The 14,899-nt window shown below is 55.2% G+C and overlaps 1 protein-coding gene across 2 annotated transcripts in view; it reads left to right on the top strand.

Moving 5' to 3' along the window:
- The window catches only part of LOC102952551 (splicing factor SWAP), a 68,762-nt gene that overhangs the window by 15,601 nt on the left and 38,262 nt on the right, over positions 1-14,899 (top strand). For both annotated transcript variants that reach the window (XM_042961369.1, XM_042961370.1), the window contains 2 exons: positions 59-191; positions 14,642-14,879. In XM_042961369.1, coding sequence (XP_042817303.1) covers positions 59-191; positions 14,642-14,879 — 371 coding nt within the window. The remainder of the gene's footprint in view (positions 1-58; positions 192-14,641; positions 14,880-14,899) is intronic.

Genomic DNA, 14,899 nt, shown 5'->3' with positions numbered 1-14,899 from the left:
AGTTCTGTGGGACTCAAAACACGGGAAATGGTGTGACGTGCATCCTCTCTGTCTGCAGCCCTTGAAGGTGGTGGACCCGGATCACCCCCTTGCCGCGCTGGTCCGTAAAGCCCAGGCCGACGGCCCCGCCCCCGCGCCCCCCACGGCAGACGGCGCCGCGCAGCCCTCCCAGGTGGAGTACACCGCTGACTGTGAGTACCTCGCTGGGCGCCTGCGGCCTGCAACCCGCTGCAGAGCTCACCCCGCGGGCGCGAGACGGGGGTGCGGGGCCGGCCCGGGTGCCATGAGGGGCGCGGGGCCCCGGGCCTGCACGCTCAGCCCTCTTTAGCCCGCGGCCTCATCCCTTTGCCTGTCACCTAATGTTGGCAGATGGCCGCTCCGCGTCCGGCATCAGCTCTGTACCCGGGAGGGTGAAGGACACGGGCAGGGGCGGAAAGCAGGTGCCCGGTGACTTTGTCCTTCTTCAGAGACCTCCCCGGAAGCCGCGCCCGGCGTCTCCCTTCAGCCCTCACAGACGGGGCGGTCTCGCCCGGTGGCCCCGGCCCGCAGCGGGGGCTGGAGCCTGACCTGTCGCAGCCCCGACCAAAGTCAGAGCTCCGTCAGGAAGCACAGGGCAGTGCACGTTGGGGCCTTGCGGTCCTGTCTGCCGCGGTGGCTTTCCCAGAACAGACACAGCTCGAGACTGTCTGCCGTGCCCCTTAGAGGTAGTTAGTTGCAGCTCCTGCCTCTCCTGGCTGTGTGGTAGCTCTTTGTCTGTTTAATTACCTACAGGTTATTAATGGAGGGCAAATCTTGAGTTTCTATTCAAGGAATTATTTGAAAGTATTTGACCTCGGTCTCATTAACAGATCTTTCTAAGATTTCTGTACCCGGCAGTTAAACCCTGAACGAGAGAAGAGCCCTCAGCTGCAGGGATCTGTCTGCTCATTCTTTACCTGCAGGTCTGACGTGAGGGGCCGTCCGCAAAGCCTGCCCCGTCAGAGTCTGGAAAATCAGCAGGAGATTAATTATTCTCTTTCTTTTTTCTTTTTTTTTTTTTTAAAGGAGTGCTTTTTTTTTTTTTTTTTAATTTTTTTTTTTTTAACGTTTATTTATTTTTGAGACAGAGAGAGACCGAGCATGAACGGGGGAGGGTCAGAGAGAGAGGGAGACACAGAATCGAAAGCAGGCTCCAGGCTCCGAGCCATCAGCCCAGAGCCCGACGCGGGGCTCGAACTCACGGACCGCGAGACCATGACCTGAGCCGAAGTCGGACGCTCAACCGACTGAGCCACCCACGCGCCCCGATTAATTCTCTTTTAAGACGCAGGCTGCTCGCTGTTTAAGCTTCTGTAGGCCAGCAGCCGTGCCCTCCCACACCTCTCTTCTGCTGCGACACGCGGCAGTGTGTGTGGCTGGTGCTCCAGTAACATTGGCGATTCGAGTGAACTTAGTGCATGTGTCCTGGAAAAACCCTTTACGGGACTTGGGATGTGCGGCGCTCACGACGGGGAGTGCTGTGTGCACACACGGCCACACGGGTGAATTCGGAGTCAGGAGTGACCCACGCTCGTTCGCCCAACAGGACGTTTCTCGGCGTCCTTGTGTTCCTTCTTCAGTCCTGTCGTTGAATCCCTGTCCGTGTGTGTCCCCTGGACCCTGAAGCTATTAAACGGTCTTGCACAGGAAAGGGATAGAGGCTGGGGGCCGGGGTGACCATCACCTGACCACTGGCTGTGCACATCGCGGTTGTGAGCACGGGTGTGTACCGAGGGCGGCGGTGGCGCGGGACGTCTGCAGACCCCCGGACTGGGCAGGAGGGCCGAGTGGCCGCTCTAGGACTCGTGCTCACTGCGGGGGTCCCAGAGCCCCGTTTCCGCCAGGCCCTCCATAAGGCAGGTGTAACTGCGCTGGCTCCCCGCTTGGACCCATGACCCCTCTCCCCAGGAGGTGCTCCAGCAGGGGGCACCGGTTAGGACCCCTCCTCGGTGAAGTTCTCGTCTTCACATCTCTGGTGCCTCGCAGTGCAAGAGTGACCGGCAAGTTGTGAGACGGTGCATTTGGGGCTCGTGCCTGGCGTTACGTTTGCGTGGGGGGCTGACCTCACAGCTAAACTGTCTAAGCCAGCAGAGACGAAGAAAGAGTCCGTGCCGACAGGGCCCCTAGCTGCTTACACGTGGATTGCGGCTGTGCCAGAGGCAGAGGCCGAGTTCCAGATTTTGCAGAGAAGCGAGAAATCCAGAATGTTTATGGGAAATATCTCGATTTACAAATGTCAGCGATGAACTCGTATTTTGTAAAAATAGAAGGCAGTCTAAGAAAAAACACAGCAAAGTGGGTGCTGCTTGTAGGCGTCCCCCTGCATCCAGCCTCAGCCGTAGATGTGGAAGGGGTCGTGGGCGTGGGGGTAGTGGAGTGTCACGGAGCTCCTCTGTGGAGACTGCCCTCGGCAGTGGTCAGCGCTTCCTAGAGGCTCGGAAAGGGGGCTGGGAGGTGTCCCGATTTCCTGTAGACCCCTCATTACCGGAAGTGAGAGCAGGCTCACTCTCGTGGAGGACTAGGTGAGGTCAGGTGGGAGGGAGAGGCAGGCCGGGCATGGAAATGTGCTCCTGAGGGAAGACCCCCGAAGTTTGGCTGTGCAGTGGGAGGGCGGGGAGGGGGGCATGCCTGCTGGGGAATGAGCATCCCGTGAGGGCCCCTGGAGAGCATCAGCCCTTAGGGTCACCGCAGCAGCCATCTGTCCAGGGTCAGGGCCTCGCAGGGTGGGGCAGGAGGCCTGGATGACTGGACAGACTGATCCAATTTCTAGGAAGAGCCTCAGGCTTGAATTTGGCTCCAGACCAGAATAGTGCCCAGCAGAGACACACGTGAGGGGCCTGTGTTCAGGTCCTCAAAGATGTTTTTTTATTCTGTGCGCAGATTCGGGGGCTGTCTAAAAAATAGTGAGCAACGATGTGAAAAAAATTTTTTTTTTTTTTTGAAAAATTTGAAAAGGAGGCCCAGTAATGGGAAATGAGCCCCATCAGATAGTCTGTGAGCTGCCAGAAGAGAAGAGCTCTCAAGGCCTGACTAGTTGGTGGTTTAAACCAAGTCTGTTGTAAGAGCAGGTCTGGAAGGGGCACCTACAGACCACGTGAACACAAGGTGTGCTCTGGGCCCTTCGGATGGGGTGTCCCCACCTGCCGCGCCCGCGGTCTGGGCCTTCACGGCTCACGCCCAGCCCCTTGCCCTAGCCTGCAGTCTTGTAAGCACTGGTCTTCCATCCTTTGCATAAATTGTAATTAAAAACTTCGTTACGGCAGTTTACCTGGAAAAAATCACTTCAGACAAGATCTCTGCTGTGAAAGCAAACAGGCCCAGCCTGAGGAAAGAGGAGCCTCCTGACCCTCGTGTGCACTAGTGTGCAGGGAAGCCAGGAGCTACGGGGGGGGGGGGGCGGGCACCGAGGCAGAGCCAGCCCGGATGGACGCGGGGGGTGCCCCTCAGCCAAGTGGTGGGCAAGGCCCTCTCCGGGAAGAGCCTTGGGAAACGGCCCCGGTAGAGCCTCTTCTTTTCCCGGCAGTGCAGCGGCTTCCAGCCGAGGGGCCTGGTGGGACGGCGTGAGGATGCTTGAACTGATGGCGAGTTATTTCTCTTAAGCCGACAGACAACGTTATGTTCCACTAATAGAAAAAGTAAGATTAGTTAGGAAGCAGAAAAACTGAGAGATCAGCCACTTTTACAGTCAAGTAGGGAAGAAGTCCACACAAGCTGCTGTGTGAATGATTCGGGAAGGTCACAATGGCCACGCGGTCTTTTTAAAGGGTTTCCCCGGGCCGCTCACCCAAATGGCATCGTGTCTGCACGCTTCGGAGCCCGAGCCCTGGAGAGGGAGAGGCCAGCGTGTCACTTAAACCCGCCTGCAGCACCCGGGAAGACGGCGGGACTGAAGGCGGAGAGGCCTGCGCTTGCGGGCACGTGAGAACCCTGGAGAGATCGAGTCTTGGGATAAAATTGAGGTTTCTGGGTTGTTTGAAGTGTTATTTCACGATACCAAGTTTGAATTCCTTAATTGTCGAGATGAACTAAAGCACAGGTGAAGCCTGCCGGGCGCGCGATTTTGCGACCTGACGGAGAAGCCAAGGGCCCTTCCTGCCGGTATCCGCACCGAGTGCCCCCGGCCACGGGTTTCTAGTCAGTCTCCAGACACAGGGAAGGCAGGAGCTACAGGGATAGGCCTCACAAGCGAGATTTCTAGTGCCGGTGGAAGACCGAGCCGCCCCACGTGTCCCCGAATAGCCGTCGGCGCGCAGGGGCGGAGGGGCGGGCGTAGGAGGACAGCACTGTGTTGGATTCGGAAGTGGGGGGCAGCGTCCCTGACGGGACAGGTGAGAGATGGCCTGCAGGAATAGGGCCCTGGGGGGGGGCGGGGGGGCTCCGTCACCTGCCCATCTGTGCCACCTGGACCGTGGAGGAGCGCAGGGCGACGTGACGCTTGCTTTGAAACTGCATTAGTGTCCCTAGTGAGTTCTTTGCAGGTCCGCAAGAGCACAGTCCCGAGACCGTCACCTCTGGTGTCTCTCCAGGCCCCGGAGGTCCCTGTCGCCGCTCTTCCTGCCAGAGCTCGCCTTCCCCGCCTTCCCCGCCTTCCCGGTGGGGTCACCATGCTCTTCCAGCCCTTTCTATCAGCAAGTGTTTAACAGGCCCCTCAGGGTATGCGCGGCCGGTCCTCGAGACTGGCTTCTTGCTGATGAGAGGTTTTCCTGGGTTTAGGCAGCCTTGGAAGAAGAGGGCCTATTTTTAGGTTTTTATTATTTTTTTCAAATGATCATTTTTGAGAGAGAGAGGGTGCACAAGCGGGAGAGGAGCAGAGGGAGGGACAGAGGATCTGAAGCAGGCTCTGTGCCGACAGCAGAGAGCCGGATGCGGGGCTCGAGCTCACGAACCGCAAGATCATGAGCTGAGCTGAAGTCCGACGCTCAACCAACTGAGCCGCCCAGGTGCCGCATGCCCGTTTGTCTTCCAGAAGAATTTTTCCTAAAATCTCCTTATACACAGATGTGTGAAACTGACAGGTTTTTTCTTTTTTTTTTTTTTTTTTTTTTTAATTTTTTTTTTCAACGTTTTTTATTTATTTTTGGGACAGAGAGAGACAGAGCATGAACGGGGGAGGGGCAGAGAGAGAAGGAGACACAGAATCGGAAACAGGCTCCAGGCTCCGAGCCATCAGCCCAGAGCCTGACGCGGGGCTCGAACCCGCGGACCGCGAGATCATGACCTGAGCCAAAGTCGGACGCTTAACCGATCAAGCCACCCAGGCGCCCCAGGTTTTTTCCATTCGTTAGTCTGACAGTGACTTCCTGTTACTTGGTCATCTCCTGCCCTGTAGCCATAAATCCTTGCTGAAGAGTGTAGTAAATACAGTTTATGCAGGAAGCAGTAATATTGAAACACTGCCCGCTGGTATAGTAGGCAGTTTCTTAAAAATAAAATGCCAACCCAGGTTTTTTAAGTGTTTCATTCTATAAATAACTTAAGTGAATTAAGCCATCTAATGTGGCTAAACGAGACATTCTCTTGCTTCTGCTCTGGTCTTTTTTAAGTGTGATTTTACTGTTGTTCACAGCATTTCTTTTAACTTGCAAAATCATGACCTTAGGTGCTTTACTTAGTCTCCAAACCCCTTTTTAAAAAAAATGCCTTTGGGGGTACCTGGGTGGCTCAGTCATTTAAGCATCCGACTTCGGCTCAGGTCATGATCTTGCGGTTCGTGAGTTTGAGCCCCGCATTGGGTTCTGTGCTGACAGCTCGGAGCCTGGAGCCTGCTTCGGATTCTGCGTCTCCCTCTCTCTGTCCCTCCCCTGCTCGTGCTCTGTCTCTCTCTCTCTCTCTCTCTCTCTCTCTCTCTCAAAAATAAAGATTAAAAAAAAATTTTTTTAATGCTTTTGTTGTAAGTCAAGAGACATAGGAGGAAGAAAGTAAAAATATTATCCAAGATTCCACCACCCAGAAATAAATATTTTTAGCATTAGGTGAGCATCACTGACACAGTGGGCAATACTGAGGTAATTGTAGTGAAGGAGGAGGACAGTGAGAATCTTCTGTCTGAGGACGCACAGGTCATCTTTATGTAAAATATGGATTAGAAATATGGGTGTAGTGGCACCTGGCTGTCTCAGTCACTTAAGCGTCCGACTTCTGCTCAGGTCACGATCTTGTGATGCGTGAGTTTGAGCCCCACATTGGGTTCTGTGCTGACAGCTCAGAGCCGGGCACCTGCTTCGGATTCTGTGTCTCCCTCTCTCTGCCCCTCCCCTGCTTGCACTCTGTCTCTCAAAACTGAATGAACATAAAAAAAAAAATTGAAAAAGAAATATTTGTGTTAAAGTAGAAATAAGCTTTTTAATCTTACTCGAATTTAATAGAAGAACCTATAATCAATAAAGCGTAGTCATTGCCGAACTTCAGATAAAAGTTTCCATACTTGAAGAATTCAGTTCTAGGGGCACCTAGGTTGCTCAGTCTGTTAAGTGTCCAACTCTGGATTTCAGCTCAGGTCATGATCTCACAGTTCATGAGTTCAAGGCCCACATTGCGCTCTGTGCTGACAGCTCAGAGCCTGCTTCCGATTCTCTTTCTGCCTCTCCCCTGGCTCATGCTCTCTCTATGTCAGAATAAATTAATTAAAGGAAAAAAAAGGAATTCAGTTCTAGTGATTAGGAAATAAAGAGGTTGAAATTGTAGATTCCTTTTAAAGCTCAGTTTTTATCTTAGATGTTATTAACTGTGAAACTAGAGGAAGTTAAAATAGTCCTAAAATCCCTTCCCTTCACCCCTCCTCTGCCTCCTGATTTTTGAGCAGTAGTACTGTTTCTGTTGTAAGAGTAAGATTTACGTTGTTTGTGGACCAAGATGCCACGTGGTCGGCCTCCGTCCTGAGTGTGAGGGTCTCGCCAGGGTGCCTCTGCTCCATCCAGTTCTTCGGTGTTGTGTTGTGTTTTTGTAGTTTATTTTTATTTTGAGAGATAGCAAGCAGAAGAGTGACAGAGAGAGTGAGAGTGAGAGAGAGAGAGAGAGAGAGAGAGAGAGGGAGAGAATCCCAAGCAGGCTCCGAGCCAACATCACAGAGCTCTAACACGAACTGCGAGGTCATGACGCGAGGCAAAATCAAGAGTTGGACACTTAACTGGCCACCCAGACACCCCTCTACTCCATTCTTTGACTCTTCTCTTGGCGATTTGAGTCTCGCGGACACACGTCTTGAGGGTCCTGGTCACATGTTCTCGCTCGCTCGAGAAGCACCCCCTCCCACCTTCGTGTAGAAAGGAAAACTTGTCTGGGTATAAAAGTCTTGGGGAGCGTCTTCTGTCTCCGAGCCCTCTGTAAGCTGCCATCTGACGTGGTCTTTCCTACCCTGAGAAGCCTGCATCGGCCGGCCATCGCCCCCGACCGGTTGCGCGGGTGTGTTAGCTGCTTGGTTTTCACTAATCGCTCCTAGACACCATTCTCTGAGATGTCACTGGCACGCGTCTGTGCCCTTCTCACATAGAGAGCAGCTTGGCGGAGGGTTCCGTGCGCAGCCAGCGGGTCCTGGGCTCGGATGTTGCTGTGGAAACGTAGGGGCCGGCTTCTGACCTGGCCTGTTCCCCAGCCGTCCTGGAGTGATCGGCTTCTCATTTCCAGGGAACTGTGTTCTGTCGCGGCCTCTGGTTCCAGGCGGTGGCACAGGAACAGGCAGCAAGCCCAGCTCCCTCTTCATCTCAGTGGTGGTTTTATTTCCTTTTCTTTGTGCTCCGTGGAACTCTTGTCTCCCCAGATTCATCTGTGGCCCGGAAAATGCAGACACTGTGTGCATTCTCTTTATGTCCAGACTCCTGTCTTCGCCGTTCACGTGCGGTGCTCGGCTCCCGGGTTCTGGCCACGGCGGGCCTGCGCACTTCACCTCTCCCTTGCCGTCTCTCCCACCCACGTTGGCAGCCCTGCCCCGACCTTTGACCCGATGCTGTGGCGCTTCCCCCTGGACACTCGCGTCCCGCCTTCTCTGAGCCCCTTTGTCCTCCCTTTCAAGCGCAGCCTTCTCTGCAAAACCCACTCTCTGCTCTCCTTGGATCCTGAAGCTTCCCCAGAGCAGGTGTCCTTCCGCAGTCAGGGACTCCCAGGGCGGAGCCGCCCTGCAGGCCCTCCCTGCGAGCACCTCCACCCTGCGGCTCGGGCTGCATGCTTGAACCACTCCCCGTCTTCACCCGGAACTCTCAGGAATCTGTTTTTATGTCACAGGCCTCCAGAACCCGATACGGGATTAAGAACTCAAAACTTTTTACGTGGGGGTCATTGATGCCGACTTTAAGCAATGGTTGGAGACAGGCCTTTCGAGGTTTCATCTGCCAGAAAGAGAGCATTGGCTTTTAAACACTGGCCTCACGTTCCTGAGTCACGTGTTCCTGTGTGTAAAATCGATTGGTTCAGGTGCTTCTCCAGCTTTACACACGTCACATTCTTTGTCACTGCACAAGCCGTTCGGGTGTTCCTAATCTACTTTGATGACCAAGAGATAAGTCTCCTGTTGGAATTTTTAACACTGGGTTGTCTGGAGGCCATCAGGGGGTAAATAGAAGATGGCTGGGATGCGTTATGCAGTAATAAGTTTGAAAATAATTCAGACACAATGCAGCGATCCAGATGCTTCCAAGTATTTGGAGAGATGGGAGGGCATAATGTTGTACTTAAACGCTGTCGAGTTATGTTGATCACCATGTTGTACCCCTGAAATTAACATAACGTTGTGTGTCAGCTCTGCTCAGAAAACGATCGCTCTAACACAACTGTGGACTCGGCAATGTTGGGGTTGTTGGTTGGCTTGACTGGTTTTCCTGCCATCCAGACTTGAGTGATGGAGAGCCCACAGGTCAGTGGTCAGAGGGCCCTTCGGGACTCGGGGAGGCGGCCCAAGTCTGGGAGGCGAAGCTGGAAGTCTCGGCGTGGGGTCAGCAGGCTGTCGAGCGGGTGAGAGAAACTTGAGATGGCCAGGTCGTCCTTCCGTTTCTCACACTCTGCTCTGTCCTCAGCCTTGAAAATGCAGACAGCAGCGATAATAGCAATTACTGAATTGGGTTGTGATGCCAAGTGTTTGAACTCCTGTAACTCGACCTCTCCTGGGGTAAAGGTTTTCAGTGAAAAGAGCATGACTTTTTTTTTTTTTTTTAATTTTTTTAACATTTATTTATTTTTGAGACAGAGAGAGTCAGAGCATGAACAGGGGAGGGTCAGAGAGAGAGGGAGACACAGAATCCGAAACAGGCTCCAGGCTCTGAGCTGTCAGCACAGAGCCGGATGCGGGGCTTGAACTCACGGAATGCGAGATCATGACCTGAGCTGAAGTCGGACGCTTAACCGACTAAGCCACCCAGGCGCCCTGAGCATAACTTTTTTAATTGTGGGCAGAAGAAAGTTCTCTCATCAAGTAACAGGCTGTGAGATTAATTCTGAGTTCGGGATCTGACTCTTTAGATACCGAAAGAATCTTTATTAGGGTTTATTTTCAGCAGAAGAGGTAGTCGTGTAGAACTTGATAGTGAAACCATCATGAAAGTTGTTTATCCTGACACTGCTCTGTCAGCTGGGTAAGCACACGAGAGGGCAGGGGAGGGGCAGCTCAGGCGGTGCTGTGTGTGATGCGCAGGTCCCCAGGGCATTGCGCGCATCTGCTGCCTGGTGGCTTCCCCCAAAGTCTAGCTTGAATAGAGATCAAGGAACCTGCCTTGTGATTCGGAAAATTGTCTACAGTATTGTATGTTCTGTGCATAGTGTTACAGGGTGGGGCCTTTCCTGGGTCGCTGTGGACCTAAGTCAGAGATCAGACCCCACGAGTGTTTCGGCACGTGCGTACCATCCTGTCCACAGGGTCCACCCGTGTCTCAGAAATCCCTGAACGTGTGGTCACAGAATGGCAGGGAACACGGCGTACCCAAATAGTGGGAGTAAGGGCAGGCTTTACTCCTGTAACTTTTGTATGTGTTTGAAAATACTTTTCAAGGTTGTCAGCCACCGAGGTTGTAAGAGCATTTCTAAACAGCTCTCCAGAAGAGTTTGACTTTTGAAAAACCTAAATTCCAGTTTGTGGAGGGAAGGGAGGTGTTTTAGCTGGAAACTGCCAGGCGTGCGACCCCGTCCGGGTCTAGGTGCACTGCAGGCTGCATGTAGACCCGGCCGCTGCCTGTGTGTGAGACCATGAACCCGGCCAGTGTGTGTGTGTGTGTGTGTGTGTGTTTGTGTGTGTGTCTGTGAGCTGAGAGCGAGCTTCGCCACACATCTTCACAGCCCGCTGCGGGCTGTGGGGGCAGGCAGGGATCCCAGTCTGTACTCCCTGGTGTGAACCACTCACGAGTGGCCCGGTGGGGTGTGCAATTAATGTGCAAGTTCCACTCGGAGCTGGAGATGGGAATTCTGGAATCCTCAAACACAAGCGGGTCTTAAAGCCCTTGAACTCACGAGGAGGGTCCCAGGGGTGCACAGCCAGGGCCATCCACAGGCCCAGTGGAGGCAGCCGGGGGGCACGGCTGCTGACCTGGGCCTGGACAGGTGAGGCACTGAGGTGCAGGCCGGGGGGCCCTCCTCACAGCTGCCGTTCACACACCCTGGAGGGTCACGCTCTGGCATCCTGACGTCTTGTGTCTTGTGTGAGTAAAATAGATTGTTGTTGTTTTTTTTCTTTTTAAGAATAGACTCTCTTCTCCGTGGCACTCAGGAAAGCCATTTTCATTCTTAACGCGTTCACATGGGGTTTGTCTCTCCTGAACTGGCTCTCACGCAAAAGGGATTGCTCACCGGCCCTGTGTTCGAGAGCCCTTCCAACGCTGGGAGCTAAATCTATATGAGATTAAGGTCACATAAAAGATCAGCAAGGTGGCCCTGGTTTTTGCAGGCCGGTTGAACAGAAGGGCTTTGGAAGGTAGGTAGACGTGTCTGTGTGACCGTGCATCACATAGCTCTGTCCGTTTGTGAGCACGTGCGATTCCAGGAAGGAAGCGCGCCAGAATGCACCTTATGCTTCCTAGCAGCTGGATTTTCTTCACACGGCTATGCCGGCCCTCAGCAAATGTAGGTGCTCCTTGAAACTTCTTGCTTGGGTTCATTCGGAGCAGGCATTTGTGGTTCTCGTGCTAATAATGCCATCGCATTTAACTTTCTGCAAAACCCACTCGCTTCTTGGAAATTCAACCTAGAATCCGGAGAACAGCAAGCCTGATAAGGTGTAACACGAGAGTGTGGTGGGGTCCCTTTGGGAGTCTGGGACGTGACGATGGCTTCAGGGAGCATGGTCTTGGGGCACCAGACCTCTGTCCTGTCTGGGGTCCGGTCCAGCAGTGAGAATCTCAGGGGGCGGGGGGAGGCTGTGTACAAAACACACGCGCTCTGATGATCATTTCAAAGGGTCTTTGGCTTTGAGCGCACGTCTCAGAACCTGTGTAATAGGGTAAGTCAGTGTGCCCGCATATCTGAGCTCCAGGCTGCCTTGGAAGGCTCGTGGGGCCTGCTGTGTGCTGGGGGTGCACCGTGTGCTGGGAGTGTGCGAGCTCCTGGAAGCCAGCCGTGCCCCGACACTGCTGGTGCAGAGAATTGCCCCTGGGAGCATGGTCCCACAGGAGGGCGGAGCAGGGGCCTCCGAGTCGGCCTGGGGCGGGGGAGGTGCCGGGGGTCGGACCGTGGGGGCTGGGGCAGGGTGCGGGGCGGGGGGGGGGGGGGTGTCACGCAGGAGACGCTGCGTGGATGTGCCGGCGTCAGAAGTGAGGGAGGGAGGCGCTGCTCGGCAGTGGGGTCCAGAGGTGCCGTGACGGGCGGGGCGTGGGGATCAGACGGCGGTCCGCCGCTACCATCACACCCCAGCGCCACTGTTGGGGGCAGAGGGCAGAAAGGACCCTCCCCTGGAAGCCCTTCACCCCCGACAGCCCTCGAAGCGAGGGTCCAGCCGAAAGGGGAGCCCTTAAACCCAGCGTGGCGCTCGCCGCGCCCCAGTCAGCCACCACACAGCAGCGTCTCGTCGCTGTCGGCGTATCTGTAGATAAATGGAGGTTGTGAGAGTGTTCACTGTGTGCGGTGTGACCGCAGGGGAGCCTCGCCGCACATGTGTCGGGGTGCGGACGAGGGCTGCCCCTGCGGGTCTGCTGGGGACGCCGGCTCGGCACCTCTCCTCCTCAGTGCGACCCCGTGCTGGGGGCCCCGGCATTCAGGTTCGGGCGTGCCGTTCTGTGTTCGGACCCGGAGGCTCAGCCGTGCACGTGTACTTCCCGCTCTGCCTTCACCGGTGTCTTCTGGGGACGCGCGCCCGAGTGAATGGCCGTCTTGCCAGGAACGCTGTTTTCAACACGTTGCTTCAGGGTAACGTGACGGAGGTTCGGGAAAGTCACGTGCACGGTGAGTCTGCGTGTTCGTACTTTGAGGGACGGTGCTCAGTTCCAAGAACTGTTGATTTTCTCTGTCACGCAAAGGACGTGTTACGTCGACCTCGCGGGACGTGCACCCTTCGCCGAAGCTCGTCAGCTGTTCGGTTCTTACCCGTTCACGTGGCTCACTGCTTGTGGCTGCGGATGAAAACCTGCGGGCGCCTGGGGGGCTCGGTCGGTGGAGCATGTGAAGTTCAGGTCATGATCTCGCAGTTGGCGAGTTCGAGCCCCACTTCAGATCCCGTGTCCCCCGTCTCTGCCCCTCTCTTTCTCTCTTAAAAATAAACAAACGTGGGGCGCCTGGGTGGCGCAGTCGGTTAAGCGTCCGACTTCAGCCAGGTCACGATCTCGCGGTCCGTGAGTTCGAGCCCCGCGTCGGGCTCTGGGCTGATGGAGCCTGGAGCCTGTTTCCGATTCTGTGTCTCCCTCTCTCTCTGCCCCTCCCCCGTTCATGCTCTGTCTCTCTCTGTCCCAAAAATAAATAAAAAACGTTGGAAAAAAAAATTTATTTAAAAAAAAAATAAACGTTAAAATTTTTTAAAATTCTAATTAAAAATAAAACCTACTTCGGCTCGTTTTCAGGCAGGAGGCTGACTGTCCAGGGCAGGAGCGGAGTGTGTTCCTTCCGCTGAGACGTGACTCTTCGCACTGGGGAGGAACAGGAGTCCCTTCCCCTCCCCAGACATCGGGCTGCACGTGGGGCGTTCTCTGAGGGAGGTCGGGGTTATTCTCTGTCCTCGCTGGAGCCACATCATCCCCTCCACAGGTGGCTCTGGAGGCTGAGAAGAAGGTCCCCGATGGCTGGCTAAAGCAGGAGTGGGGGGGGGGGGGGTGGCTCCGTTCAGCAGTGGCTCCGTTCCTGCAGGGACGATGTTATATCTGACTGAGGTGCAGGCTGGTTAGGAAAAGCTTCCATCAGAACCGCTGCATCCGTTTGTCTGTCCTGTAAGCGCTTTTCCCGCCGCCGCCCGCCTCGGCCCCTGCCCGCAGTGAGCAGTCTCGGATCGCCCGCCTCCTTGAGACATGACCCCGTGTTCCGTGCGGAGATCACGCGGTCAGGCTATGGGGCCGCGCCTCTTTCTGGGAAAATTCGGAGTGTCCTCGTGCATGTGGAGCGGCGGGTGGTGTGACATCAAGAGGGAGGGACGCGCTGGGAGCCGCGCATGCGTGTTCACGAAGCGCGAGGGTCGTCTGCGGTGGCTGAGCCCACAGCACATGGGGCTGCACGTGACTCCAGCCAGGGACAGGAGGCCGGCTGCTGCAGGGACGCCTCGGGCTGCTGGCCCGAGTGGAGGGGCGCGCAGTGCCGGACGCTTGATAAATGTGCTTGGTTTAAAGCGAATTAGTTGAAAATCAAAGTAAAAGTCTGTAGTTGGAAAGATCTTGTCACCATCCTCCAAGGAAAAGGAAATTAAATCTCTGTGTCGTGAGAACCATTCGCTTATCCCAACAGGATTAGAAGTGATTCTTAATTGGATCATTGAATCGTTGTTTTTTAAGTTTACTTAGTTATCTTGAGAGAGAGAGAAAATGCGGGGGAGGAACAGAGAGAGAAGGAGGGAGAATCCTAAGCAGGCTCCACGCTGTCAGTGCAGAGCCGAACTCGTGAACCGTGAGAGCATGACTTGAGCCGAAATCAAGAATCGGTCGCTTAACCGACTGAGCCACCCAGGTGCCCCAAGGATCGTTAAATTTTCTGTGATTTCGATAAATTTGAATGTTTTTCAAAAAAAAAAAAATGATGAATAAACTTACAGGACTTTTCACTATTGAAACCGGTATTTGCTTACATCCCCAACTTGCTAGGAAGCTGTTATAGGTCACCCGGTGACAGCAGAGCCGGGCACCTGTGTCCCTCGGGCTGTGGTAAATTCACTACAGCGCACCGTGGCGGGGTGGGCGGGGCTGTCTGGCGACCGAGCGCAAGCAGCTTTACAGACGCCCCTCAGGACGAGGGATGCGTGGTGCCCTGAGAATAACCGGGAAAGGAGTGGGTCACTGAGGCCGGCCTCCTGGGGGAGGTCTGCCGGGGGTCCCGCGAGCGGAGGTCGCCAGCTGCTGCAGAGGGGACGTCTCGTGGGCTCGGTCACCACCCCGTCCCTGTAGTCCCCAGGTGTGTGTCTGCACGTTGCCCGGTCCTTCCAAATCACGTGTCCCGGGGGTGGCCTCTCTTACATCAGAGAGCACAGAAAACGGCGTGGGAGCGGACGAACAGGAGTGACCTTGCACCTGTGTTTTCACAGCGACAGTGGCCGCCATGTATTACAGCTACTACGTGCTGCCGGATGGCACCTACTGCCTGGCTCCTCCCCCGCCCGGGGTCGACGTGGCCACCTACTACGGCGCCCTGCCCGCCGGCGTGGCCGTGCCCACCTCCGCCGGAGTGACGGCCGCGGCCCCGCCGCCCCCCGGGACCACGCCCCCGCCCCCCCCAACCACCGCAGAGTCGAGCAGCGGGGTGACCTCCACCATCACCACAAGGTACGCCCACTTCTGCCCCT

This window comes from Panthera tigris, chromosome D3 (genome assembly GCF_018350195.1).
Source record: "Panthera tigris isolate Pti1 chromosome D3, P.tigris_Pti1_mat1.1, whole genome shotgun sequence".
In the NCBI taxonomy this organism is placed as follows: Eukaryota; Metazoa; Chordata; class Mammalia; order Carnivora; family Felidae; genus Panthera; species Panthera tigris.
The sequence above is the reverse complement of the archived record's forward strand: the minus strand, read 5'-3'. Positions and strand labels throughout refer to the sequence as shown.